Raw genomic sequence first — 23,258 nt, 5'->3', positions numbered from 1 at the left:
AAGAACGAGGCATAAGAAAATTGGTGAAATAGACGTTTAATGCGTATTTGCCGTTACTCTTAAGCTTAAGTGAAAGAACCGCTGTTCAGATACTAACCCTATCTATCGTTCCACAATAAAGGATAAAATGAATGCAATGTATGTATAATCTTTATTTTTACTTGAGAACTTGGTAACAATTTATTTAAACTATATCAATACAAAACAAAATAAAAAAATATTCCACGTGGAATTTATTTAAATGATGTAATATAAAACAATATGAAACGGTGGATGTAGACGATTTAGTGCACCATGTGATGAATATAAAAATAAGTGTTCATACATAATTAGAGTGATCAATTTTTCAAAGTGCAGTATAGTTAGTAATTCATATAATGTGCAGGTTGTTATAAAACTTTTATTTCACCTTCAATAAAGATGACATATAATGACTTGAAAATAGAATTCAAAAGGCAGGTATACTAAGATTAAATAATGTATAGAGACTACATTGGTATTGATAGAAATATATATTTAATTTTATTCGATAACGTGAGTTAACAATTAACCTATTTATTATCCGATTTTCGAGGTAGCCATATTACGTCGAGACATTTCCATTGCGTAGCGAGAAATACATCTCAACACAAGTTTACCATTGTCTAGCTGTTTAACTTTGTATATTTTTTTTTTTTTTTTGTATATTTGCGTCAATATTGATCACATGAAATTAGTAAATAACATAGTAAATTTACAAATTGTAACGTGTAATAATAGATCTTGAATAGAGTTAATGGGTGAGGTGGACGGGTTTCGGTTTTTTTACATCATACATTACCGGCAGAAGATTTATAGTATTCAAGAAATATTTGTCTTCCTTTAAGTTATAACAATCTAACAATTTATATAAGAAGCTTTTAAATTTATCCGCGTCTATAAAACGTAATACACCGTTTGAATAGCCTAATTTTTAGAATGTTTTGTATACGATCGAGTCAACCCTTTCTATCAGTAGTTACAACTCAAGAACAAAGGTTTGCATCACATGAAAAAGTACTTTTAAATATCTTTTGGTTAAATTTATTCTTAGAAAAGTAAAAAGTATATTTTCGCATTATGCATTATTTCTGTATTCAATATTTGTTTAAATTATGCTATGTATAATTAAACTTAGTTGATCCTTAGTTGATAGCAGTTGATTTAAAAATTTAATATGTATATTTAAACTTATTAAATTTTTAAATCAACTGATATACATATTATATATGAAAATAAATATTAATTTTGATTAACTTTTTACATATGGAAATATATTGTTAGTTAGGTTAGATTTATAAAACTGAGTTGTTCATCTTAGTGAATTATGAATTTATTATCTATAATTTGCAGAAACCTTAACAAGTTCTGGATGTCTAAATATGCCAGGCTGTGCAGCAGTTGGCTGCAACAATCGTAGTGAGAAAGGTTATATTATGAAATGTTTTCCACGTGATCCAAAATACAGAAAAATTTGGCAAGAGCGTGTTGCTAGAGCTGATTGGGAACCATCAAATAACTCATTTCTTTGTCATGTACACTTTGAACCTCAAGAATGGTCTATAACACAAAGTGGAAGAATTAGACTGAAGAAGAACGCAATTCCTTCTATATTTACTGTGACATCTACTAGAAAATCACCTAAAAAAAGAACTAAGATATTTAATAAAAAAGGTGAAAACTTACTGCAAGGTGAATATAACATAGAATATACAGAAAATGATACAGAGCATTCATCTATTGAACATTTAGAAGAGAAAGATTTGGATTTTCAGGAGATTGGGGAACTATCTATACAACAAACTACTGGAGATTATCTTAAACATACCCATAAATATACAGAAGATAAGATAGAAAAAAACATTAAGGTTAATCATCAAAGGCAAAATATTGTGATGATTGCTGAGGATAACCTCACTGATATTAATAGTTTAGTGGAGCAATATAGTCTTGAAGTTCAACCGAACAATAATAAAAAGGAAATTAAATTATCTTTATTTATGAACAATTCAGAAACTACACGACTATCAAATACTACTATAAAGGAAGAAACTAAATTAGAGGTTATGGATCGTAACACACTTGAAGATAGTTATGATGAAATTGAGGAGAAGTTAAAACAAATTTGTGATGGTGGATCTACTGAAGATGAAAATTATAAAAATGAGATTGAGAAGAAGTTGATGGTTAAGAGTCAAAAGGAAGGTGAAATTGAAGAAAAAATGGATACAAAAGTTGAATTTACTACTGATGATCATACAGTTGAATTTACTACTGATAATCATAAAGTTGAATTCACTGCTGATAATCATAAAGTTGAATTTACTACTAATGACTATAAAGTTACTTCGCCTGTTAATAAAAATCATTTATCAATGAAAAGCGAAGTCGGACATATGCTTACAAACAAAGAAGAAAATGTTGAAATAATATTTGGTACTGAAAGTGGGGATGAAAAAACATCTGTATCACAAACTGTATCAAAAATGAATAAAGTGAATAACAGTGCATTGGAACATGATGAAATAATTTATATTAAAGATGAAAAGAAGGTTTTCAATGAAGACATAGAAGAAAATTTTACTAAAGATGAAGTTCATGTTATACCAAATATAAGAGCAGCTATGAAGCGTAAGAGAAGAACTAGAGAAGAAATAATGAGATCAATAAAGAAGTCATTTAGAAGCAATTCAGATCAAGATATTGATTCTTCAAGTAATAGTGACTCATCTGAAATAGAAATAAAAGATGAATTACCTTTGTTTTCTCAGCATACAAATGATATTAATAAAAATGATGTAGAAATAGAAACTGATAAATTTGTTATCAAAGTAACTGGTGACCCTGATGATGTGACTGAAATTATTGAAGAGTTATCATTTAACACAACAGGAACACAAATATCTAAAGAATTCAGTACTGCTTCCAAAATTGAGGAAAATGATTCACTCATTACATCTATTATAACAGTAGAAACACCAAAAGATGTTAAAGGTATTATTTATGGAGAATTTAATAATCCAATGATAAAGAATGAATATGTACCTTTAAGTAAAGAAATTTCACTAATGAATCAATTTCCTTATGAAGACAGAGAGTTTACAAGTTTCAATTCAACTCATAGTTCTAAAACATACTATCCTTCTTGTATCAAACATACATGTTCTGATGACGAAGAAAGGATAAGAACTAATTCACTATTACAAAATTGTACACAAGGTGTTCAAACTTCCTTGGAAAATAATCCTAGTTGTGTTTCCTCAGATTATGAAGATCTGTTAGAAAGAATACAAATTCAAGAGGATGTAATTGCAAAGTTAACTGACCAGTTAATTATTTATAAAGAATTTGAAAACAGTATAAAAACCACAGGACATGAAATGCAAGTCAAAGAAGTGGAAACATCTAGAATTAATACAAGATCAAGTAACATACAATCTACAATACTTAATAAAAAAAATTTAGAATCCAAACGAAGATTGATAAAAGACTTATCAAACAGAGTAAACTATTTTGAAGAAATGAATAAAAAATTAACAAAAACTGTAACATTGGCATCTCAGCAAAAAAGAAAGCTTGAAGGGCAAATTAAACAAAAGGATAATCAAATAAAGGAACTTAACTGGAAGTTGGAAAAAGCATCTAAATATCTCGAAAGAGCAGAAAAAAACACGAACACCTACAAAAGGAAAATGTTAAATATGCAAACTGTTATGAGAAGAAGAAAGCTTTTGGATGAAAAAATGTGCAAATTTAATGAAATGTTACTAGACAGCTCTAAACAAGAATTTTCAGAAAAGGTTTTATCCATGGCAACAGAGATTTGGGAACTTTATGGGAAAAATGAATATGATAAGCTGCTTTCTTATGGGTTTCCATTACCACCATTACCAGCTTTAACGGAAGAACTTCTTACTGAAGATTTTACAGATCTTAACAGAAGTGATATGGACGAGGCACAAAATTCTACGAAGATAAGTATTAAAGCAGAAAAAGCTCATGATACAAATAATGAATCTGAAATAGATGAAAAGAACACAGAACATGTAGCTTCAGTTGGCAAAGCAACTGAATATGAAAGTGCTGAAACTGTGACAGGAACTGTGCAAGACATTTTTGATGAAAATAATGATGGTGATGATTTTAGTACAAATGAATTGAGAGAACATTTTATTTTGCAATTAAATGCAGTTATGTAGCCATAATTTTGTATTTTAACCCTTTCGCTACGAGTGTCGCCTATAGGCGACATCCGCGTGACGACCTATCTGTACGAGCGTCGCCTATAGACGACGTCCGCGCGATGACATATGCACGCTTTCCGTCGCAGTGCTCCGTTCAGTACCGCTATTCCGGCGGTACGGTAGCCCATACAGCGGTATCACTCCGACGGAGCACACTGCCGTAGCGAAAGGGTTAATTATATCTTTCTTTTTACATCTTAAGAACTGTAATATTAAAATCACGAATACTTACGTCAAATCTCTTCTGTCATTGTACTATATGTACCATTGTGCTCTTAAGAATTATATTTATTGTATAGTATAATTCAGTGTTCTTACTTCAAATGTAAATATATATGTACAAATATTATTATATGTGTAATATAAAAGACCATTTTAAGTGATTGATTACAGTATTAAATCATTGCTTATAAATAATCTTCTGCATAATGGTCTATCGGTCTATCTTAGAGATATACAATACTTCATGCTTCTTATTGACAAGATTTATATTTTAGTAGTAAAATAAGAAAAACAGATCTGCTACAAATTTGTTTCTGATTTCCTAAATTTATTGGTAATAATACTCCAATATTCGTGCATCAATAAAATGTTAAAAGTATATGAATTCAACTATGTTATTTGAAAAAGAGAAGGTGCAGGGTAATTAAACAGTAATTAAAATCTTTTAATTACTAAAATCTACACAAGATGTAAGAAAGATAATAGTATAATAATACTTCTGCATATTCAAATTTTATGCTATCTAATTACTTCATCGCTGAAGATATTTATGCTACATATGACATAGGGAATATATAAGTAGTATGTTAAAAATATGATTATAAATTTTGAGAAATTATATAGGGTGATTCTCTCGCTGGTTAATTCATAGGCAGTGTCGCGTGCCGCGACGATAATGTCATGCAACTGCAATAACTAGGAAAGTGATCACCCTGTATTTGTCTCATTTGAATAATATAAAGTAGAAGACAATATAACAATAGTAAATACACTTGATTATACGTATGTGTATATATATTCTTTTTTCTTTTAACACAATTTTTATTAGAATAATTACAATCCAGTGGCAGACTTGTTATTATTAACTTTCTTTTTTTCCTTTGATTTTCCATCCTTGGATCCAAGTATTTTATCACATTCGCACCAAGGTGTAATCATTTTATCACACATTAGAGAAATATTAAGGACTGTTAATGGAGTATCTTCAATAGACATTGTAATCATACCTAATATTTTATAAGAAACGTTATTTAAGCCAGTTTGACGATCTCGTTTTCTAGTAACTTCCCGTTGATTATAACATTTTATCATATCTCGCTTCCTATGGTTTCTGTCATGTATATGTCTACAATAAATAAATGTAACACAATCACTAATTTATGAACATTTATTTATATTAATATTTAGTGTATATATAAACTTGTTACGAAGTGTCTTACTTGAATGTGTTATGTGTTCCAGTAGATATATTTTGTGGTCTTAAAACACTTAATCCAGCTTCTTTCAATCTAACATAAAATTCGTCATCTTCAAGACCCCATCCCCAATATTTATTAGACATTCCATTCACTTGTATAAAATGTTCTCTGCAGAAATATTTTTCTTGTTAATTTAATTTACATGAATTTATAAGTATTTCATACAATAATAACTATTATAATAAGAACCTTTTAATAAGTAATATTCCACCAACAAAAGTTGTATAATGGTATCTAGGATGTAACTCTGGGGAAGATATATGGTATGGGCTCTTATTAGGGAAAGAATATAATAATTCATCATTTATAGGCAACAAGTCTACATCATGTATAGCTATATAATCAAACTCTTTGTTAATTTCAAGGAAACCTACATTTATAAGAGAGGCCCGATTAAATCTAAATCTATCAACCTATAAAGATACATGATATTATTATTACATTTAAATAACATGTTTTAGTTTATTAATAATTAAATTAACCAGAATGTACCTGATTAAGTACAAATATGTGATAATTTATATTTTGTTTATCTAAAAATTTTTTCATATGTGGAGCAAATATCAGTAATTCTTCAAAGCGATCTCGAAATGGCACAAGTATAGCTAAACGATGTAAAGTTTTTTTGTAAATTTTATTATCATTACTCTGCCATTTATTATTACTGTATTGACTTGATTGTGTAGTTATTTCACACTTGCATTCATCTAAAATTTTATTTAAACACTTCGTAATTCATTGTTATATTAAATATATAAAAGACTTACCAATACTTATAGGTGCGATACTTATCAGGCACGAAATAATAAATGTAATTAAAATGCAGACAAATATATATTTAAATTTTATATTCTTCCAAACAACTTCCATGCCGAATAATAAGTATTTAAGTAAAGTATCTTTAGTTTATAAATACATAAATTAATCATTGAACAGTCTTACAAGGACTTATTAGTATGGCAACATTTTTTTATTCCAAGAAAGTTTATAAAGCATTGATATTTTTTGTCCTTTTCCTTATTTACAGTAGATTGCGATTAAAATTAATACAAATCGCATTGCAGCTTGCATAGTTAAAAATTACAGCTGCATTAATTTGTCAAATGTGAGGTATCCTTGATATCACGCACAAAAATTAGGCAATTACGAGCAAAATTTTGTTGCTCTCACATAATTTTTCATAGCTTGTTTAAACAAAGTCGATCTTTCTTCAAAACTTCTTATTTTTGTTTTCCAAAGATTCATCGGTCAATGGACCGAGAAGAATACGTTTTTTGCACCAAATGTACATATTTTCTAATTGATCGTATTCACAATTATGACACACACAGAAATTTAATCTGGACATCATCAATGTTCAACGTTGCTCAATTGAGCATACATAAAGCATTTATGCTATAACACAAACAATTAACCATATTACCGAAGAACAAATTGTACTACTGACATTGTACTCATTACTGATTGCAAGATTATTTGCCCTGTACTATTTAATGCTATGATAGTCAATTCGGTAGTGTTACAATACTTGATAATTGAAATGAGAAAAGATAATTATATTGTCTTTTTGAAAAATAAGAGATTATCTATATATTTTTAACTGATTACTTTATTATTCAAAAGTATCACTTTACGTATGATAATTCTATGATAAAGTAAATTTTATAATTATATTTTCTAAGTATGCAATGATATTAATTTCAATATTCAACTTATTTATTAATCGTATTAGTTATATAATCATTAGTGAACTTTTAAAATTAATACAAATGTATGAAAAGTGAATGAAAATGTTGTATCAGTACTAGAATATTCAATTAACAATTGGAGAATGAGTGATATTTTACTACAGTTCGCTACAGCCTATAGCACTGTGAATGAATAATACACATAGTATAGTAATAGTATAGTAAGAGTACTAAAGTAATGGGTGTTGCCTTTCGTAGCAATTAATGCTTAGACGAAGAAAGTATAAAAATGCTACCAATCAATTGCATAAATCTAATTTTAATACTCTTCAGTTTATCCTGTCGTTTTATATATGGTATAAAATATACTTTTATTTTTTAATGGTTTAGTATTCACTTCAAAATTCACATTCAAATATTCACTTTGTTTAATGACTAACCGTTTGTTATTATTTAATTATTAATTGTTGTTTATCCTCAAAAATAACAAATATCAAATTGCAAAAAATATTTACAAATCGATTACTATTATAATTAGCATTAATAACAATGTTTAAATCCGTACACAGGACAAAACCTCAACAATACTGTTACATGGTGTACAATATCTGATGCTGAACAGGATAAGTGCAAAGCATTTTCAAGAGCAGTTGATCGCGAAATAACATTTTTTGGGCGTAATTACATTTCTGTGCAATGCAAACAAGCATTTAATAAAGAAGGATGCATGGCTATGTTGGATCAAGAAAAAGCAGATATAACCACTTTAGATGCTGGTGAAATTTTCATGGCAGGACGCTATCATAGTTTAATCCCATTAATGCAAGAAATACATGAAAGTGGTGTCAATTATCAATTTGCGGTAGCAGTTATTAAAAAAGGATCTTTACCAGATGTCCAGAGATTAGGTGATTTGAGGGGTAAAAAGGCTTGTTTTGCTGGTCTTGGGATGCTTGCTGGTTGGGTTATTCCAATTTATACAGTAAATATTATTTCTTTTTACTATGTTTCTATGTAATATATGCTGTATTAACCAAAATCTGTCATTTTTCTGTTTTATACAGCTTATGAAAGAAGGTGGATTAGAAATTATAGATTGTAATAATCATGTTAAATCTACCATCAAATATTTTGGGCCCAGTTGTGCTGTAAATTCATTGATAGATAAATATAATCCATTAGGTATGATTGATAATAACTTTACCTAATGTTCATATTCTTTATAGAAATTTTAAATTTTAGGTGATAACTCTGATCAATTATGTAAATTGTGTATTGGAAAGATACCTGGAGAAAGGTGTACAACTTCAGATCCTTATGCAGGATATGAGGGAGCATTTAGATGTTTGGTAGAAGCAGGAGAAATTGCTTTCTTAGTAGACACGACTGTGGATGAGATGACATCAACAACATTTGACTTTAGTATGTTTTTAATTAAAGGGCTTTACCATTAAACTATATTACAATATTAATAAATAATATCAATTTTTTAAGATTCTGTAAAGAAGGAGCAATTTGAATTACTTTGTCGAGATGGTACTCGTAAACCGATTAACGAATACAAATATTGTAATTGGGGTATAGTTCCATCACGCGCTGTAGTTACATCGTCTGCTACAAAAATCGAAACCCGTCGATTATATCAGCGATTTTTAGAGACAGCAGTTCAGGTACTACGCAGACATAATGCAAAAAATTCGACCGAATTTTATGACAATCGTTTCGAAAATCGGCCAGATTTTAATAATAGATTTAACAACACTGAATATGTTAATCCAAACGAATATAGCACAGATAACTTTGAAAATCGTAACGGAAATGAAAGAAGCTATAATGGAAATGATTTGAATACATGGGATAACACAGAATCAACAAACATACAACCAATAGAGACTTTCAATTTATTTGAATCTGCACCTAAATATGGAATGCATCATAATTTGATTTTTTCTGTAAATACAATATTCTTTTTGACATTATCATTACCTTTTTTAAGATAATTTTATTTTAAACTGTATAATTTTAGGATACAGCGCGAGACTTCATGGAATTAAGTGAAAAAGAACAAGTGTACACTGGTTATTTAGGTAGATTCCTTGATGTAATATTAGAAATGCGACGTTGTCCTGTTAGTAAAATGACCCTATGTATTACGTCTGATCCAGAAATGGAAAAATGTATAAAAATGAAGGTAACGATTTAAAGAAATAAATATTATATCTCTAAATTAAATATAATTATTAATGTTTATTTTCATATTAGATAGCATTAAAGGCACAATTGTTGAAGCCAGAATTAAATTGTCACAAAGGTTACAGTCAAATTCATTGCATGCAGGCTATACAAAGTGGGTATGTATATATGTAATATCGAAAAAGTTTGCGGATAAAATAGGAGAATTTAGTGTAAAACAAAATTCATTCTCTTTTTTTTTTTAGAATTGCTGATGTGGCAGTATTAGACACTAGTGACGTATATACTGCTGGTTTACGCTTTGATTTGATTCCATTTATATCTGAAGTTTACAATTTACCTACACCAGAATATTATGTCGTTGCAGTGGCAAAAGAGGAGGATGACAACACAGATTTGACTTATCTAAAAAATAAGAACACTTGTCATACAGGAATCAATACAGCGGCAGGTTGGGTGTATCCGTTAGCATATCTTATTTCAAATACGTGGATCAGGGGTTATGGTTGTGATTCAGTTCACGCTGCTGCAGAATATTTTAGTAAATCTTGCATTCCGGGCGCGCTTAGTACCGAATACAATACAGGTAATTGCAATTCTTGAACTAGGATTGATTGCAGGTCTGTGCAAAATTATATGTTGCATGTTAACTTATTTTAGGAGTGCCATATGACAATATGTGTGATCTGTGCCACGGTGCCAGCTTCCAGTATTGTCGTAGAGATGCATCTGAAGATTATTATGGGTATACTGGTGCCTTTAGATGTTTAGTCGAGGGGGGCGGAGATGTAGCTTTTGTGAAGCACACAACAGTCGCAGAAAATACAGATGGAAAACGACGAGAAACGTGGGCACGTAATACTTTCACTAAAGATTTCGAATTGCTTTGCCCAGACGGCACTCGTCGACCAACAACCGATTACATACATTGCAATTTAGGAAAAGTGGCAGCGAATGCAATAGTTACACGTGGTGGATATTATGGATATAACGAGACACAAATAAACGCTTACATAAACTTGTTTATTTACGCCCAACAATTTTATGGCAGAAAAGAACAGGACGAATTTAGTTTTAGTATGTTTTACAGTCAGCCGCCTTATAGCGACTTGATTTTCCAGGACGCTACACAGCAGTTAGTAGTAATACCACCAGAAAAAAGAGAGTTTAGTGCGTATTTAGGTCCAGACTTTATGAGAGCTAGAAGAATTGTAGATTGTAATGCCGGTGCATCAGCTATAGAGCATTCGATAATAGCTACGATAGCTATGATTATATTTGCTTACATACTTAGTAGGTAAATAAGGTAAATTTCTTTTAACAGATGAATATATGTACATTCGATAGAAAAAACTTTTAGAAAATACATCTAGCTATATTTACTAGTTTTTTAATCTTTGTATGAGATGTGTTCACAAAATTAATCATATTTTTCGTATTTTACATACCGATTCATAGTTAAATGAATGGATGTGGTAACGTAACATATAGTTCTCAACTAAAGATTATTGTATAATCCGTCCATTTCTCGACATTTTAGATAAGTATAAAATGATATTTAATTGTTATTTAAGTATATTTGCAGTGTAACCGTACATGTACCTTACGCCGTCCATTAATATTTTTGTACACACTGAATAAAGTTGTTTTATAGTACATTATAGTTACGTCAATTATTTTCTCATTTCATTTAAAATTTTTCTTACTGATATATTGCACGACTTTGCAGTCTTTTCGTCTTCGATCAGTCTTTCTTACGTATTGTTAGAATTTGTTAATTCTTTAAGTTTCTTTTTTACTATTATGAATAAATGAATAATTAATCTTAGACTAGTTAGTATAGTGAAAAGATAGAAAAATAATATTAGTAAAAATATAAATAAAGACCTAAAGCAAACAATCGGACACCTAGCTTCTTAGGTAATATAATTGTCGAACAATCCTTCAACGTCGAGTTCATTGGCAACTCACGTGTACCTTTAAACTTTTTTATTCTGAATGTTTTACGTTGGTAAATGGCACTTTTGTGATCCGATGAAATAGACCTTTTTGGAATTTGATACTTTTGAGCAGATTTGCTTACCTTGATGTACCAAAAAATTATATTAGTACCACGAAATGAATTTTCAAGCTAGAAAGATAAATATTTACTGTAGAAAAATGATTCTTATGTTCTACTTTATGTTTTATAGATTTAGGCTGCGCTAAGATGTCAATGCGTCTCAGGCTTTTCATAGTTTTTCGCTTTTTCTTATGATGCCTCTGCAAATAAATATAGCATTTTATTTGTTGTTTATCTCTGAGTATTTGTTATTGGTAAATTAAAAAGACACTTATCGAAAATACGATGATATGAAAGTATTCATTAGTATTTTACTTTTTTTATATTTTTCTTCTGTGTCAACGAATTGTCGAAATTTTCTACAATAACTGTACTTTTTACTCTTCTAGGAGCGCACCAATAAGTTCTTCGTTTATTACGATGGTTTTTGATAGCAGATTTTGGCGTTATTTCGTGTCTATTATGTGGAAAATTATATTAGTGAGAATGGGGAAACTAGGAAAACGGGGAAACGCTGTATTTACTCGAATTTCAACATCGTAGAACGGAAATTTAGAGTATTAATTTCGCCAATCGACAGACTTTGCGGGGGGACTTGAAATTTTGTTCACTGTTTGTTAGATCTATTACGAAGAAAGAATTGAAGTTTGCAAACATCTTTATTTTATAATCGCTTCACTGTCACCAATCAACATTTAACCCTAAGGTAAATTTTTCTAAATTTTCTGTTGCTTCCACGATTTACATTACAACTTCCCGAGTCTCAAGTTAGATAACAATTTTACGATTAAATTAACGATATGAACACGGATGTTTGTCAAGATAATGTACCAAGATTTGAAAAACTAGCGAAACCAAGAAAAAGAATCGATAAAACCAATAACTACAATGCCTTCAATGTAAGTATCGCGAACATAAAGAAACACGAAAAATATTTCAGTCGTCTTAACATTACAGGTAAAACGTGGAGCATTATCTTATCAAATTACGGATTCGTTAAACAAATTAGCCCAACCTAAACGAAAACCAGGCACAAACGTGTCTAATATATCCAACTTTAGCGTTAAAAGTTCTCCCATAAATACAGGTAGTTTAAAGAGAACCCTCCAAGCGTTACCTTCATTTTTCATCGAACCTCCATCAGTTTCAAGAACCCCCTAAACTAAGTGCTTCAATGTATTGTTTTGCTAATTTGCATTTTTGGCCTGTTTAAAGTCTTTCTTTATTTGCTATCGCAAATTATTCGTTTGAATCTCTTCTATCACTCGTAATCGTGGTCGTTTGTTAAAGACTGAGTGTGATTTTTGGAGAGTTCTCGTTCCCGAGTTGGAAAGAATCTTGAACATATCAGGTGTACATAAAGAAATGTCGAAATTTATTACTATAGAATTATGCAATTGTATAATAAATATTTCTTAGTGAAACAAGGACATCATAAATTGATAAATAGCAGCGAACAATCGAAGGACGCGCAAGAATCGAGGAAGAAGAGATTTTTACTGGATACTTATGCTCGTATCACTGCGGCTAGGAATAAAGGATGTTCAAAACGACTGCATGAACTCGCGAAACCGAAAAGTTACATGATTCGTACCGAGCCATACGACGATTTCGAGAATTACTTGCAAATGATGAAAAAATGCAACGCTTCAGGAAAAAAGATAACTCATAATCCATAAACGATGTAATATAAAATAAAGAACGTCTATAAAATGACTCGATAATTACTAATTTCTATTTAACGCGGACATTTGCGTCGGCGAAAAACAAACGAAGGCTTGATCTCTTTTAAAACTTGGCAGTCTCGGTTCACGTAACACGGACACAATAAAGTCGCATAAAATGAAATAGCTATATCGAAAATGAGAAATTTAACGCAAAATCGTAACGCACAACGAAAAGTATCACCGTTAACAATCTTAATATTCTCTTCTTCGTTGGTAAATTGAAGTAACATTTAACCTGTATAATGAGCTAAATTCGCGAAGATGTCGTTGATAAAGAAGTTTATTTTCTATTCTTCTCTCGAATCTAAGCCCATGTTATGAAGCATTCATGTAGTGATTAGAAACTAGTTCCGAAAACTTGTAAAAAATGGCTGTAAAACTAAAAAAACCCGTAAGGAGCGTGGTTGCGAGGAAAGGTCAAATTACGAAGGAAACGAAGGAAACAGCAAGAAGCGGATCCCCTAGAGCAGCAGCTGGCAGATTAAGAAAACTAGATAAGTCGAGACTCAAGGGGAAGTAAGCGTGATCTTTTTGTCAGCGTGTCGAACAGATAAAAATCTTTCTAACATTCTGACTTTTAGAAAAATTAAACGTAAATTACGATTGAAAGGATGGCTAGCGACGCCGGCTGATTGGGCGCGTTTCAATGCCTGGGCGAAATTCAATGCTATACCGAAAAAGCTTCCGCAACCTGAGCCTATAGTTAGTCGTAAATAAATTGCGGATATTTATGCATTTATTGAAAAAGCAGACTTTTATTTTATATCTGATAATTTAATAGGCGAAACAAATCTTTATTTAAATATTATACGAGAAATTCTAGATTTGAAAGATTTGTACATATTAGGTCATCCCATAAGTTCGTGCCATTTTTCGAGCGGTCATATATGTTTAAGATTGTTTATATACGTTTCAGTTTCATGAAAATATGTAATCCCCCTCTCGTTGTACAACTTTTTCCCATTTTTCTGATAGGGCCATTATTCCGTCTCGATAAAAGTTCTCTTGTTTTTCTTTAAAATATGAAATGTATACGCCAAGAAGTCGGCACGAACTTATGGGATGACCTAATACTTTTACACGTTACAATGTGCAACATTCCTCAGGTTCGGCCATCGAAGCCATTATCTCAGCTAAAGAAAAGAATCAAAATGTTGTCCAAACCGAAGGAAAGAATCGACGAAAGCATTCACTGCAAATTAGACCTCGCTATCTCGAAAGCGGCACTGAAAGCAATTCCATCTAAGAGAACGATTTTGTTGTCTCTACCAAATATAAAACTGGTCGATTTTGGTCGAGTTTATTACAAGGTTTCGCCAGCAGCATTAAACTACCAGGCATCTCAAAGAATCATCGAGCTAAGCTTGCCCCGTGTCATTCTTCCCGAAGAATGCAAACCATCCAGATTGATGTTGCATGAGAAACGGGAGCTGGACGAAGACAGACTGAGGAAGTTGGCTTTAGCGAAGAAATTGCTCGATTGTCCTGAACAATTAACCAAAGAAGAAATAGAGGAGCTATTTACACCTTATGGCATAAAACGAACTGCGCTTTCCTATCAAGTAAAATGAATCTATATCGCATGTGCATATGAATATTTGTACGTGTATATTCGAAGTGGCGCAACTTAAAGAAGTTTCTCGGGAGAAATTGTTTGAAAGCTTACGAAATAATTATTTGCGCGCTAAAACAGTATGTTGACGAAAAGAATAGATTTTGAAAAGCAATGATCCAATACAGATTACTTTTGTAATTTTTAGTGGTGACCACTTCTAAAATACATTTACATTAATTTCATGTCCGCGTGTATATTCCATTCAACTTTCACGAATAAACATGGTAAACAGTTTTTTAATCTCTCGAATCGCTAGATTACGCCTTGGTTAAGTTTTCTGGCTGTACCATCGTACAAGACGATAAAAGATAAAAAGGACAAACAGTCAAAAGCTTTTAAGAAGATGATAATCGAGGAAGGGGAGAAGAGAGGTAGAAGAGCTTTCGCTGAATACAGGGAAAAGGAAGAGGGCGAGAGAAGAGGAAAAAAGCGTAAGTCCGACGATACGAATGGAAAAGCTACAGAAGCGGAAGAAGGAGAGGAGGAAGTGTTTAAAAGTGAAGAGGAAGAGCGGAAAGCTAAAAGAAGAAAACTCGAGAAACACGCTTGGAGATTCGCACCGCATCCATGCGTAGATGATCCCACACGCATCACGAAAGCAGCTTTGAATGCTAAAGGTCTGCGGCGAAATTAATAAAAAATTAGTTGACGTTGACGAGCTTGTGTGTACGTTGTTGTTTGTTTCAGCATCCGCACGTATGGAAGAATTGGCCAAACCAAATATTCATAAAACTAAGACTATCAGAACTGATGCTTTTACCGTGAAAAAAAGTGCTTTGGCGGCTACAGCTTCTGGAAGAGTTGAATCTTTGGCGAAACCACCGAGACCTCGAAGTCCTGTTGAAAAAAGACCGCCGCGTGAAAAAGATAAATATGGTAGACCGATATTCGAGATGCCTGTATGTTGATTTAAGTAAAAACCATTAAAAACTGAATCAATTTTTCTGAACATTTAGCCGCAGAACCATTTATTGATTTTGTCGCAGGTTTACGGCAAAGTTTTGCCAAAAACAAAGCCATATAAAATGGGCGAATGTCCAGAGCCGAAGAAGAAGCGGGTTGTTAAAAAGCGGCCGATTGATCCGATTATTTACGAAGCAACCTATGATCCTTGTATCTATCCAGACTTTGCAAAAAAGCAGAAAATGGAAAGGAAACGAGCTGAGAAATTATTGGGCAAAAAGCATCTTTCAAGGACAAGGAGAAAGAAATTGGAAAGACCTGAAGAAGAAAGAGAAGAAGAAAAGGAAGAAGGAGAAGAGAAAGAAGAAGAAAAAGAGGAAAAAGAAGAAGGAGAAACGGACGAGGTAGCTGAAGAAACTGAAGAAGAGTAGAAAGTGAAACTAAGGAATTTAGATAACGCAAAAATTATGTACAATAAAATGTACAGTAAAATGTACATTAAAAATAGAGAAATAAAAAGTAACAAAAAAAAGACAGTAAAAAAAGGCACATTTTTAAATAGTGTCCAATCTTCCACGTGTTTTTCGTTTGTTGTTGTTTCCCAAAACTAAAGGCGTGATAAGAATACAGATAATTGATGATTCTTTCGTTTCTTTCTTATCACTTGCACGCAATAGCAGATAGTTATGTAACTCTATGGTATCGCAATACACGTATTTGTATAAAAACGAGTTCCAGTAAATAACAAGTATTAGATATTTCACCGATAAATATTTTTATGTTCAATTTTTCCAATTTTTCACCTACGTCGTCTGCGATTTTATATTTTTCACGTTGTAGATGTTACCAAATACTTTTACTGACATTCGATAACCTAGCGATACTTAATTGTACACTACCAAAGAACAGATGGACAATATGTTACAGTAATTTGTAAAACTATGATGGCTATGTTTTAGTTTTTCACGATCGAATATATTAAGATAATTATGGTTAGCTTTTTCCTTTCAACCAGAATATAAAACGTTCTTCTCTCTTTCTTAGCCTTCAGTGTCTCTTAATCATCGGCTACGTGAGCAACCGTCCAATAATTTAGCTGACTGATTTTCCTCGTTTACGGAAACAGCGATATTCATGAGAAAAGAATTACTGTCAAACGAAAAGATGAAGCTACTGTTTTTGTTTTATATCATCGGAATCGGTAACGTTTTATATTGCACAGCACATCCGGAAGCGGTAGCGCCAATTGGAAAAATCCGCGGCTCTATTCTAACTTCAAGGCTCGGAAAGGAGATTTATTCCTTCCGTGGCGTGAGATATGCAGAGCCTCCCACAGGAGAACGACGTTTTCAGGTGAGTTTCTCATTCTTGCCTCTATCGTAATTTTATTAATCCTGGAAACATCCTTGTTCGTGGACATTTGTCAAACTTATCGTCAGCCTTCAACTATGCAAACAAAGAGTACTTTGCGTATTTCCTTTTATGCGAGTATTTATGGCACATCGGTGGGAATAATCCTTACAATTTTCTCACAATACAGGTTGCCACTCCAGCAGCAGATTGGAACGATGTTTTCGATGCGTCCGAAGAAGGTCCTGCATGTCCAAATGTGGAGCGTATCGAGCTAATGTCTGAAGATTGCTTGCGTTTAAATGTCTATACTAAAAAAGTATGTCTTACTTTTTCCGGCTCGTCTACAGCGTGTTTAATTGATCAAGATAAAAAATATATATTTATGGAATGTAATTATCTAAATGTTGCAGCTGCCTTCGAAAAATGAAAATGTATCATTGCCAGTATTGGTATTCTTCCATCCAGGCGGTTTCTACCAGTCTTCCGCTCAGAGCTTTAACTATGGTCCCGAATATTTGCTGGACCATGATATCGTTTTGGTTACTGTAAATTATCGCCTTGCCACGTTAGGTAATTTAGGCATTTATAATACACGATATACCAATGATCATTTTCCTTCTATTCTTTCCAATTATTTATTCTTCTATTCTGTCCAAGGATATATAAAATATATAAATATGGATTTCATAGGTTTTATAGCAACAGGCGATTCACTGGCTCCAGGAAATCTAGGTTTGAAAGATCAGGTAATAGCGCTTCGTTGGATTCAAAGGAACATCATTGCTTTCGGAGGAGATCCAAACTCCGTGACCATCAGCGGCTGCAGCGTCGGAGGGCTCAGTACTTTCTTGCACATGTTATCACCAATGTCCAAAAATCTATTCCACAGGGTGATCGATATGAGTGGCTCCCCCTTACTCACGGAACCTTATCCAACCCACCAAAGAGATATCGCAGAAAAACAAGCGAAACTTTTGAATTGTCCCATTAACAGCACCAAAGACATGTTGGCTTGTCTCAGATCAAAGCCTGTAGCCAACTTTACAAAAACTATATCTGAATTTTTTGTTAGTTCATATCTAAGAGAAATTTCTTTCTTATAATTTAGTGGATACTTAGAGGTTTTTAATACTTCTTACATCCCAGGAATGGTACGGAGATCCAATTGTCGTCTGGAAACCCGTCGTAGAACCGGAAGTTCCAGGAATGGAACGATTTCTACCAGCTCAACCCATCGATCTTATTCAACAAGGAAAGTTTTATCAAGTCCCAGCCATATTTGGGGTAACGAAAGATGAACTTGGTGGGGTAGTCGTCAGTAAGTCGCATAGTTGTGAAATTGAATCACAATTATAAAAGAATCGAAGCTCTTCCCTAATTATGGATCGCTTGTTTCTTTTAGTATTTGAAAATACCACCAGAAACAATGGCAACATATACCGAAATATGGACGAAAATTGGTATCACGTAGCACCGATTAGTTTCATATACGAACGTAATACGGCAAGATCGAAAAATATTAGTACAGAATTGCGGAAGTTTTATTTGAATGACGAACCACTCGGTTCGTCTAACAGAAATGGTCTTGCTCATGTATGAACTGCTAAATTACTCCTTTAACAAATTCACCATTGATACTGATAATCAAAGAAATTGTAAAATCAATTTGCAGCTCTATGCGGACAGCGTAATTATATTTTCACAATATCGTGGGGCGAAGTTAATAGCTGAAAACTCCAAAGCTCCGGTGTATCTTTATAAATTTACTTATCAAGGCCGTTATAGCTTTACAATGTGGAACGCTACGACACCCTATGGTAAGTTCACTCGATGATCACACTGTTGAACGATTGATTACACTGTTTTCTTATAATTCTAGGCGTCGAACATCAAGACGATTTGCAATATTTATACTACATAAAGAGTAACTTTCCATATTTTAATAAGACTGCACCTGAGATTCCTATGGTGGAATTGTACACATCTATGTGGTCCAGCTTTGTACAAACTGGCCAACCCATTCCAAATGGTAGGAATATAACGTGGGACAGGTTTGAAAGCGAGAAAAGTAACTACTTGGATATCAACTTGAATCCTACCATGAAGACTGGTTTCTATCCCGATAGGATGCAAGAATGGGAAAAATTATTTCCTCTATCTCCTGCATCATAAAGCAAAGCAACATAGCAATGTGAAGTCCGAATGGTCCTTTTTAAGGCTATTAATTTTGTTTTAAGTGTTTCGAAGCAATTTAATAAACATATAGATCATTATTGATATTGATGATGAAATATCCTTCCCTTCCTATTTGGTAATGCCAAAGATACGAATCTGAAGAATCTTCAATCTGTATGTAATTAGCTGTTTGTCAGAACACAGTTGCAAATATTTATGTCTTTATTTGTTATCGTTTGTTTGGCGCTTATGTTACAAGTTTTGAGTTCATAACGTTTGTAATATCGTTACTTTTTGCAATGATAAATCTGTTATTAAAAAGATAGTCTGATATTTATATATACATATACTATATATATAATATTACTATATATAATATATATAACTATACAATATATGTAATATTACTATATATATTATATATATATACTATAGTATAGCGATACTAAGTTATAATGAATGTGACATGCGCATGTAATTAAAAGGCGAAAATTGGTATTAGTAAATGCACTTATTGTTGGTCGAGGAATATTATGGATATCTTCAACGACAAATGAAGTGCGCCCCTATGTGGGAGTTTACAAATGATGATATTTCCCAGGAAGGCATTTGGAGTTCCCCACTTATTTACCTCGTTGCTCTCGTATAAATTGTTCGCTTTTGCCTACTTGGTTATTCCGGTGCTTGTACGAGCACAGTCTATGTCGGCTAATTGATTTGTTTTCATCAATCTACTACTTCGTCCAAAGAGAAGGAATTTCCGACAAAGAAAAAAAGTAAGCTGCAAGGTCTAAGATGAGAGGCGTTCTGGTATTTCTTGTTTGTGTCACCGGCCTCGCTGTCGCTCAACAGTCGATCGCTGAACAACCGTTGGTCACTGCTCCAATTGGGAAAATTCGTGGGTCTATTTTGACCTCTAGACTCGGAAAAGAAATTTATTCGTTCCGTGGTATAAGATATGGCGAACCACCTGTTGGATCCCAACGTTTCCAGGTAAAAAATCCTTTAACTGGTTGTTATTTTACGTCAGCGTTAACTTATGCGTTATCCTTGTATAAAGAGCGTCGAAACAGTTTCTAAAAGCTTAGTTTGCAAATGTATGAGACTAGGTATTTTCGTTAATGTCACGTACAATTACTCGAAGAATATTTTGACAAGCTTTCTTATTTTAGCGCATTTGCGATATTATGCCACCGAATAATTTTTAACTAGCCGGTATACAAATTATCTCATTTTCATGATACAATTTGCAGAAGTAAAGCTATCAATTTCGCACATCTTAAGAGATTGACAATAAATTGCACAATACCCCTTTCGTTAATTGCATAGTTGATGAAACTATTATCATATACGCGATATATTTTTTATTTCATGTTTTGAAATTACTGTATAGCCTCCAATCCCAGCGAAAGATTGGCAAAACGTTTTCGACGCAACCGAGGAAGGACCCAGTTGCCCCCATGCTAACGGCATACAACAATCAGAAGATTGTCTACGCCTAAACGTGTACACTACCAAAGTAGGCATCACACATCATGCATATAAATATATCATGCGCAGTTAAACATTTGCAACAAGGATACATTCCCAATTCTAGCTACCCTGTAGAAACGAAGATGTATCGAGACCAGTAATGATCTTCATACATCCAGGTGGCTTTAACGGTTTCTCAGGACAAAGTATAAACTTCGGGCCACAGTATCTGTTGGATAAAGATATCGTTTTGGTTACAATTAATTATCGTCTTGGGACGTTAGGTAACTTGAAATAAATCAGAGAAGTAATTGCGGGAGCTTTCTGAAAAGATTTGAAATTAAAGAATGATTAAATTATTACGAAATTGTTATTTATTTCGTAAATATAAAAAGAAATAATTACTAATACAAACCGAATTTATTTTACAATTTGCTATACCCTATTTCGTCTTACAGACCTTGTTTTTGAAAAAGCTCCACAATTAGAACGTACAAAGTTAATTTACTCGCGTTAGGAATTTGCTAAAACAAATTCGAATTATTTCAGGATTCTTGAATACCGGCGACAGTGCAGCACCAGGTAACATGGGTCTAAAGGACCAAGTCGCAGCTTTCCATTGGGTTCAAAGAAACATCGCTGCCTTTGGTGGCAATCCAAACTCTGTCACTCTATGCGGTTATAGCGCAGGAAGTTTCAGTATTATGTTGCATTTGGTGTCTCCAATGTCTCGCAATCTTTTTCACAGAGCTATCGCGATGAGTTCTTCGGCTATAAAACTAAATGTTTATTCCGGAATATCGCAACATGGACAAATGCAGCTAGCTCAAAGACAGGCACGATTATTGGATTGCCCTACTGATTCGACTAGTGCTATGGTGCGCTGTTTCCGCTCAAAACCTGCAGAAAACTTCACAGACACATTACGCGACTTATATGTGCGTTTGATATAACAATATAGACCCAGCATGTAAAAATTTAGGCAACTAGGAACATTAGTGATATTATATTTTTGATAGGATTGGCGTGGAAATCCTATTGTGCTCTGGTCACCAGCTGTGGAACCGACAGTTCCTGGTGTTGAAAGGTTCCTGTCTGAGCAGCCGTACGACGTGATAAAGCAAGGAAGATTCTATCAAGTTCCTTTAATGATGGGAGTTACGGAAGACGAATTTGGCGGTATAGCTGCTTGTGAGTATTTGAATTAAGATATTTCGTATAAATACATGATAAAAATATGAAAATTGAGTATATCCAATTGTTTTATTAAATTTTGCAGTGTATGAAAATGCCACATTAAAAGGTAATTCTCTGTACCCTGAGTTGAACGATAATTGGAATACTCTCGCTCCGATCATATTTATGTACGAACGTAATACATCACGATCGAATTACGTTAGTAGGGAATTACGGAAATTCTATTTCAACGATCAGTCACTTAGCTCGGCTAGCTACAGAAAGCTCGGTGATGTACGTATCAAATTATCTTCGCGCTCTAATTGTAATTTGTTCACCATTGAAATCATAAAAAAATATCAAATCTTTTCCAGATATATGGTGATGCTATAACTAAATTTCCTATGTACCGAGCAATCAAGTTGTTCGCTACGTATTCGAAATTGCCGGTATACTTTTATAAATTTTCGTTCCAAGGACGCTACAGCTTTTATATGTTGAACGCCACGACACCATATGGTAAAACTGTTTACTCTTCATTTGTCTGGAAATTCAATGAGGACCATATTTTAACCGTTTTACATGTCCCTCAGGTGTATGTCATCATGACGATCTGCAGTATCTTTTCTTCATAAAGAGCCGTTTCCCATACTTCAACAGCGACGCACCAGAAATCCCTATGGTGGAAATTTCTACCAGCATATGGTCGAACTTTGTTATAAATGGTGAACCGATCCGTAAACACGATGGTCAACTCAGGAATGTAAGATGGGGTAGATTGGTACCCGAGCATAGCAATTTCCTTGAGCTGAATCTTCATCCATCGATCAGAACTGAGTTCTTTCCTGAAAGAATGCGAGAATGGGAAAGATTGTTCCCTGCACCCTAAATCTCAAATGCGATGAACATTACGCGAGTGCAAAGTCAATGGCTATTATTATTTTTCTCAATCAAATTAGAATGCGTAATTAAAATATGAGAAATATCTTATTTCTTAATAACATTGCTGTATATAATTTAATACAAATTATTCGTACAGAAAGTTTAATGAATTCAAAGCGTTTTAATGACAGAAAATTCACGGCTTTTAGATACATAGATCAAAAATATACGTTTATGTGAACTTCAAATTTTCATTAACAGCCGAGTA

The 23,258-nt window shown here is 32.9% G+C and overlaps 7 protein-coding genes across 10 annotated transcripts; 5 read left to right on the top strand and 2 right to left on the bottom strand.

Annotated features, from left to right (window-relative positions):
• The first annotated feature begins 5 nt into the window (after window positions 1–5).
• Window positions 6–5,334, top strand: LOC126924930 (uncharacterized). 4 transcript variants are annotated; one of them, XM_050739950.1, is made up of 2 exons: window positions 6–138; window positions 1,372–5,334. In XM_050739950.1, the coding sequence occupies exon 2, from the start codon at window positions 1,401–1,403 to the stop codon at window positions 4,215–4,217; it is 2,817 nt and encodes a 938-aa protein (XP_050595907.1). In that variant the 5' UTR covers window positions 6–138; window positions 1,372–1,400; the 3' UTR covers window positions 4,218–5,334. The 4 variants fall into 4 exon arrangements, with proteins under 4 accessions (XP_050595907.1, XP_050595908.1, XP_050595909.1 ...); XM_050739951.1 differs by lacking the exon at window positions 6–138 and adding an exon at window positions 228–455; XM_050739952.1 differs by lacking the exon at window positions 6–138 and adding an exon at window positions 533–1,016.
• On the bottom strand, window positions 5,262–7,281 carry LOC126924968 (beta-1,4-galactosyltransferase 7). The gene is made up of 5 exons (XM_050740052.1): window positions 6,511–7,281; window positions 6,236–6,450; window positions 5,933–6,156; window positions 5,705–5,851; window positions 5,262–5,610 (listed from the first exon to the last, which is right to left on the bottom strand). The coding sequence occupies exons 1-5, from the start codon at window positions 6,611–6,613 to the stop codon at window positions 5,319–5,321; spliced, it is 981 nt and encodes a 326-aa protein (XP_050596009.1). The 5' UTR covers window positions 6,614–7,281; the 3' UTR covers window positions 5,262–5,318.
• A 361-nt stretch (window positions 7,282–7,642) lies between these two features.
• Window positions 7,643–11,280, top strand: LOC126924937 (melanotransferrin). The gene is made up of 9 exons (XM_050739983.1): window positions 7,643–7,787; window positions 8,001–8,413; window positions 8,496–8,613; window positions 8,674–8,853; window positions 8,926–9,383; window positions 9,458–9,622; window positions 9,694–9,782; window positions 9,870–10,210; window positions 10,285–11,280. Exons 1-9 carry the CDS (start codon window positions 7,721–7,723, stop codon window positions 10,923–10,925), a joined length of 2,472 nt encoding a protein of 823 aa, XP_050595940.1. The 5' UTR covers window positions 7,643–7,720; the 3' UTR covers window positions 10,926–11,280.
• An 11-nt stretch (window positions 11,281–11,291) lies between these two features.
• LOC126924977 (uncharacterized) lies at window positions 11,292–12,332 on the bottom strand. The gene is made up of 5 exons (XM_050740060.1): window positions 12,211–12,332; window positions 12,002–12,143; window positions 11,776–11,886; window positions 11,512–11,707; window positions 11,292–11,422 (listed from the first exon to the last, which is right to left on the bottom strand). Exons 1-5 carry the CDS (start codon window positions 12,222–12,224, stop codon window positions 11,379–11,381), a joined length of 507 nt encoding a protein of 168 aa, XP_050596017.1. The 5' UTR covers window positions 12,225–12,332; the 3' UTR covers window positions 11,292–11,378.
• Window positions 11,648–13,503, top strand: LOC126924978 (uncharacterized). The gene is made up of 3 exons (XM_050740061.1): window positions 11,648–12,585; window positions 12,644–12,773; window positions 13,106–13,503. The coding sequence occupies exons 1-3, from the start codon at window positions 12,487–12,489 to the stop codon at window positions 13,363–13,365; spliced, it is 489 nt and encodes a 162-aa protein (XP_050596018.1). The 5' UTR covers window positions 11,648–12,486; the 3' UTR covers window positions 13,366–13,503.
• Window positions 13,504–13,564: 61 nt separating this feature from the next.
• On the top strand, window positions 13,565–16,794 carry LOC126925074 (neurofilament medium polypeptide-like). The gene is made up of 7 exons (XM_050740242.1): window positions 13,565–13,929; window positions 13,995–14,115; window positions 14,520–14,975; window positions 15,285–15,645; window positions 15,716–15,927; window positions 16,015–16,204; window positions 16,772–16,794. Exons 1-7 carry the CDS (start codon window positions 13,781–13,783, stop codon window positions 16,792–16,794), a joined length of 1,512 nt encoding a protein of 503 aa, XP_050596199.1. The 5' UTR covers window positions 13,565–13,780.
• Window positions 16,682–23,238, top strand: LOC126925072 (uncharacterized). The gene is made up of 18 exons (XM_050740241.1): window positions 16,682–16,857; window positions 16,976–17,284; window positions 17,472–17,600; window positions 17,695–17,854; window positions 17,975–18,351; window positions 18,431–18,602; window positions 18,687–18,877; window positions 18,957–19,101; window positions 19,164–19,447; window positions 19,986–20,064; window positions 20,241–20,452; window positions 20,853–20,978; window positions 21,057–21,216; window positions 21,482–21,870; window positions 21,952–22,123; window positions 22,212–22,402; window positions 22,483–22,627; window positions 22,702–23,238. The coding sequence occupies exons 2-18, from the start codon at window positions 17,066–17,068 to the stop codon at window positions 22,995–22,997; spliced, it is 3,447 nt and encodes a 1,148-aa protein (XP_050596198.1). The 5' UTR covers window positions 16,682–16,857; window positions 16,976–17,065; the 3' UTR covers window positions 22,998–23,238.
• The last annotated feature ends 20 nt before the right edge of the window (window positions 23,239–23,258 follow it).

The sequence above is a fragment of the Bombus affinis genome, chromosome 15, assembly GCF_024516045.1.
Source record: "Bombus affinis isolate iyBomAffi1 chromosome 15, iyBomAffi1.2, whole genome shotgun sequence".
Taxonomy (NCBI): domain Eukaryota; kingdom Metazoa; phylum Arthropoda; class Insecta; order Hymenoptera; family Apidae; genus Bombus; species Bombus affinis.
The sequence above is the reverse complement of the archived record's forward strand: the minus strand, read 5'-3'. Positions and strand labels throughout refer to the sequence as shown.

Coding starts and splice junctions, on each gene's coding strand:
- LOC126924930 (XM_050739950.1), top strand. CDS start 1,401: ATGCCAGGCTGTGCAGCAGTTGGCTGCAACAATCGTAGTGAGAAAGGT.
- LOC126924968 (XM_050740052.1), bottom strand. CDS start 6,613: ATGGAAGTTGTTTGGAAGAATATAAAATTTAAATATATATTTGTCTGC. Junction 6,451..6,510: donor TATCGCACCTATAAGTATTG/GTAAGTCTTTTA, acceptor ATAAAATTTTAG/ATGAATGCAAGTGTGAAATA. Junction 6,157..6,235: donor ACATATTTGTACTTAATCAG/GTACATTCTGGT, acceptor GTATCTTTATAG/GTTGATAGATTTAGATTTAA.
- LOC126924937 (XM_050739983.1), top strand. CDS start 7,721: ATGCTACCAATCAATTGCATAAATCTAATTTTAATACTCTTCAGTTTA. Junction 7,788..8,000: donor ATCCTGTCGTTTTATATATG/GTATAAAATATA, acceptor ATCCGTACACAG/GACAAAACCTCAACAATACT. Junction 8,414..8,495: donor GGGTTATTCCAATTTATACA/GTAAATATTATT, acceptor TGTTTTATACAG/CTTATGAAAGAAGGTGGATT.
- LOC126924977 (XM_050740060.1), bottom strand. Junction 11,708..11,775: donor ATAAGAATCATTTTTCTACA/GTAAATATTTAT, acceptor TGGTACATCAAG/GTAAGCAAATCTGCTCAAAA. Junction 11,423..11,511: donor TGTCCGATTGTTTGCTTTAG/GTCTTTATTTAT, acceptor TATTCATAATAG/TAAAAAAGAAACTTAAAGAA.
- LOC126924978 (XM_050740061.1), top strand. CDS start 12,487: ATGAACACGGATGTTTGTCAAGATAATGTACCAAGATTTGAAAAACTA. Junction 12,586..12,643: donor ATAACTACAATGCCTTCAAT/GTAAGTATCGCG, acceptor TTAACATTACAG/GTAAAACGTGGAGCATTATC. Junction 12,774..13,105: donor AAGTTCTCCCATAAATACAG/GTAGTTTAAAGA, acceptor AATATTTCTTAG/TGAAACAAGGACATCATAAA.
- LOC126925074 (XM_050740242.1), top strand. CDS start 13,781: ATGGCTGTAAAACTAAAAAAACCCGTAAGGAGCGTGGTTGCGAGGAAA. Junction 13,930..13,994: donor AAGTCGAGACTCAAGGGGAA/GTAAGCGTGATC, acceptor TCTGACTTTTAG/AAAAATTAAACGTAAATTAC. Junction 16,205..16,771: donor ACGAGCTGAGAAATTATTGG/GCAAAAAGCATC, acceptor TTCACGTTGTAG/ATGTTACCAAATACTTTTAC.
- LOC126925072 (XM_050740241.1), top strand. CDS start 17,066: ATGAGAAAAGAATTACTGTCAAACGAAAAGATGAAGCTACTGTTTTTG. Junction 21,217..21,481: donor TTATCGTCTTGGGACGTTAG/GTAACTTGAAAT, acceptor GAATTATTTCAG/GATTCTTGAATACCGGCGAC. Junction 21,871..21,951: donor ACACATTACGCGACTTATAT/GTGCGTTTGATA, acceptor TATTTTTGATAG/GATTGGCGTGGAAATCCTAT.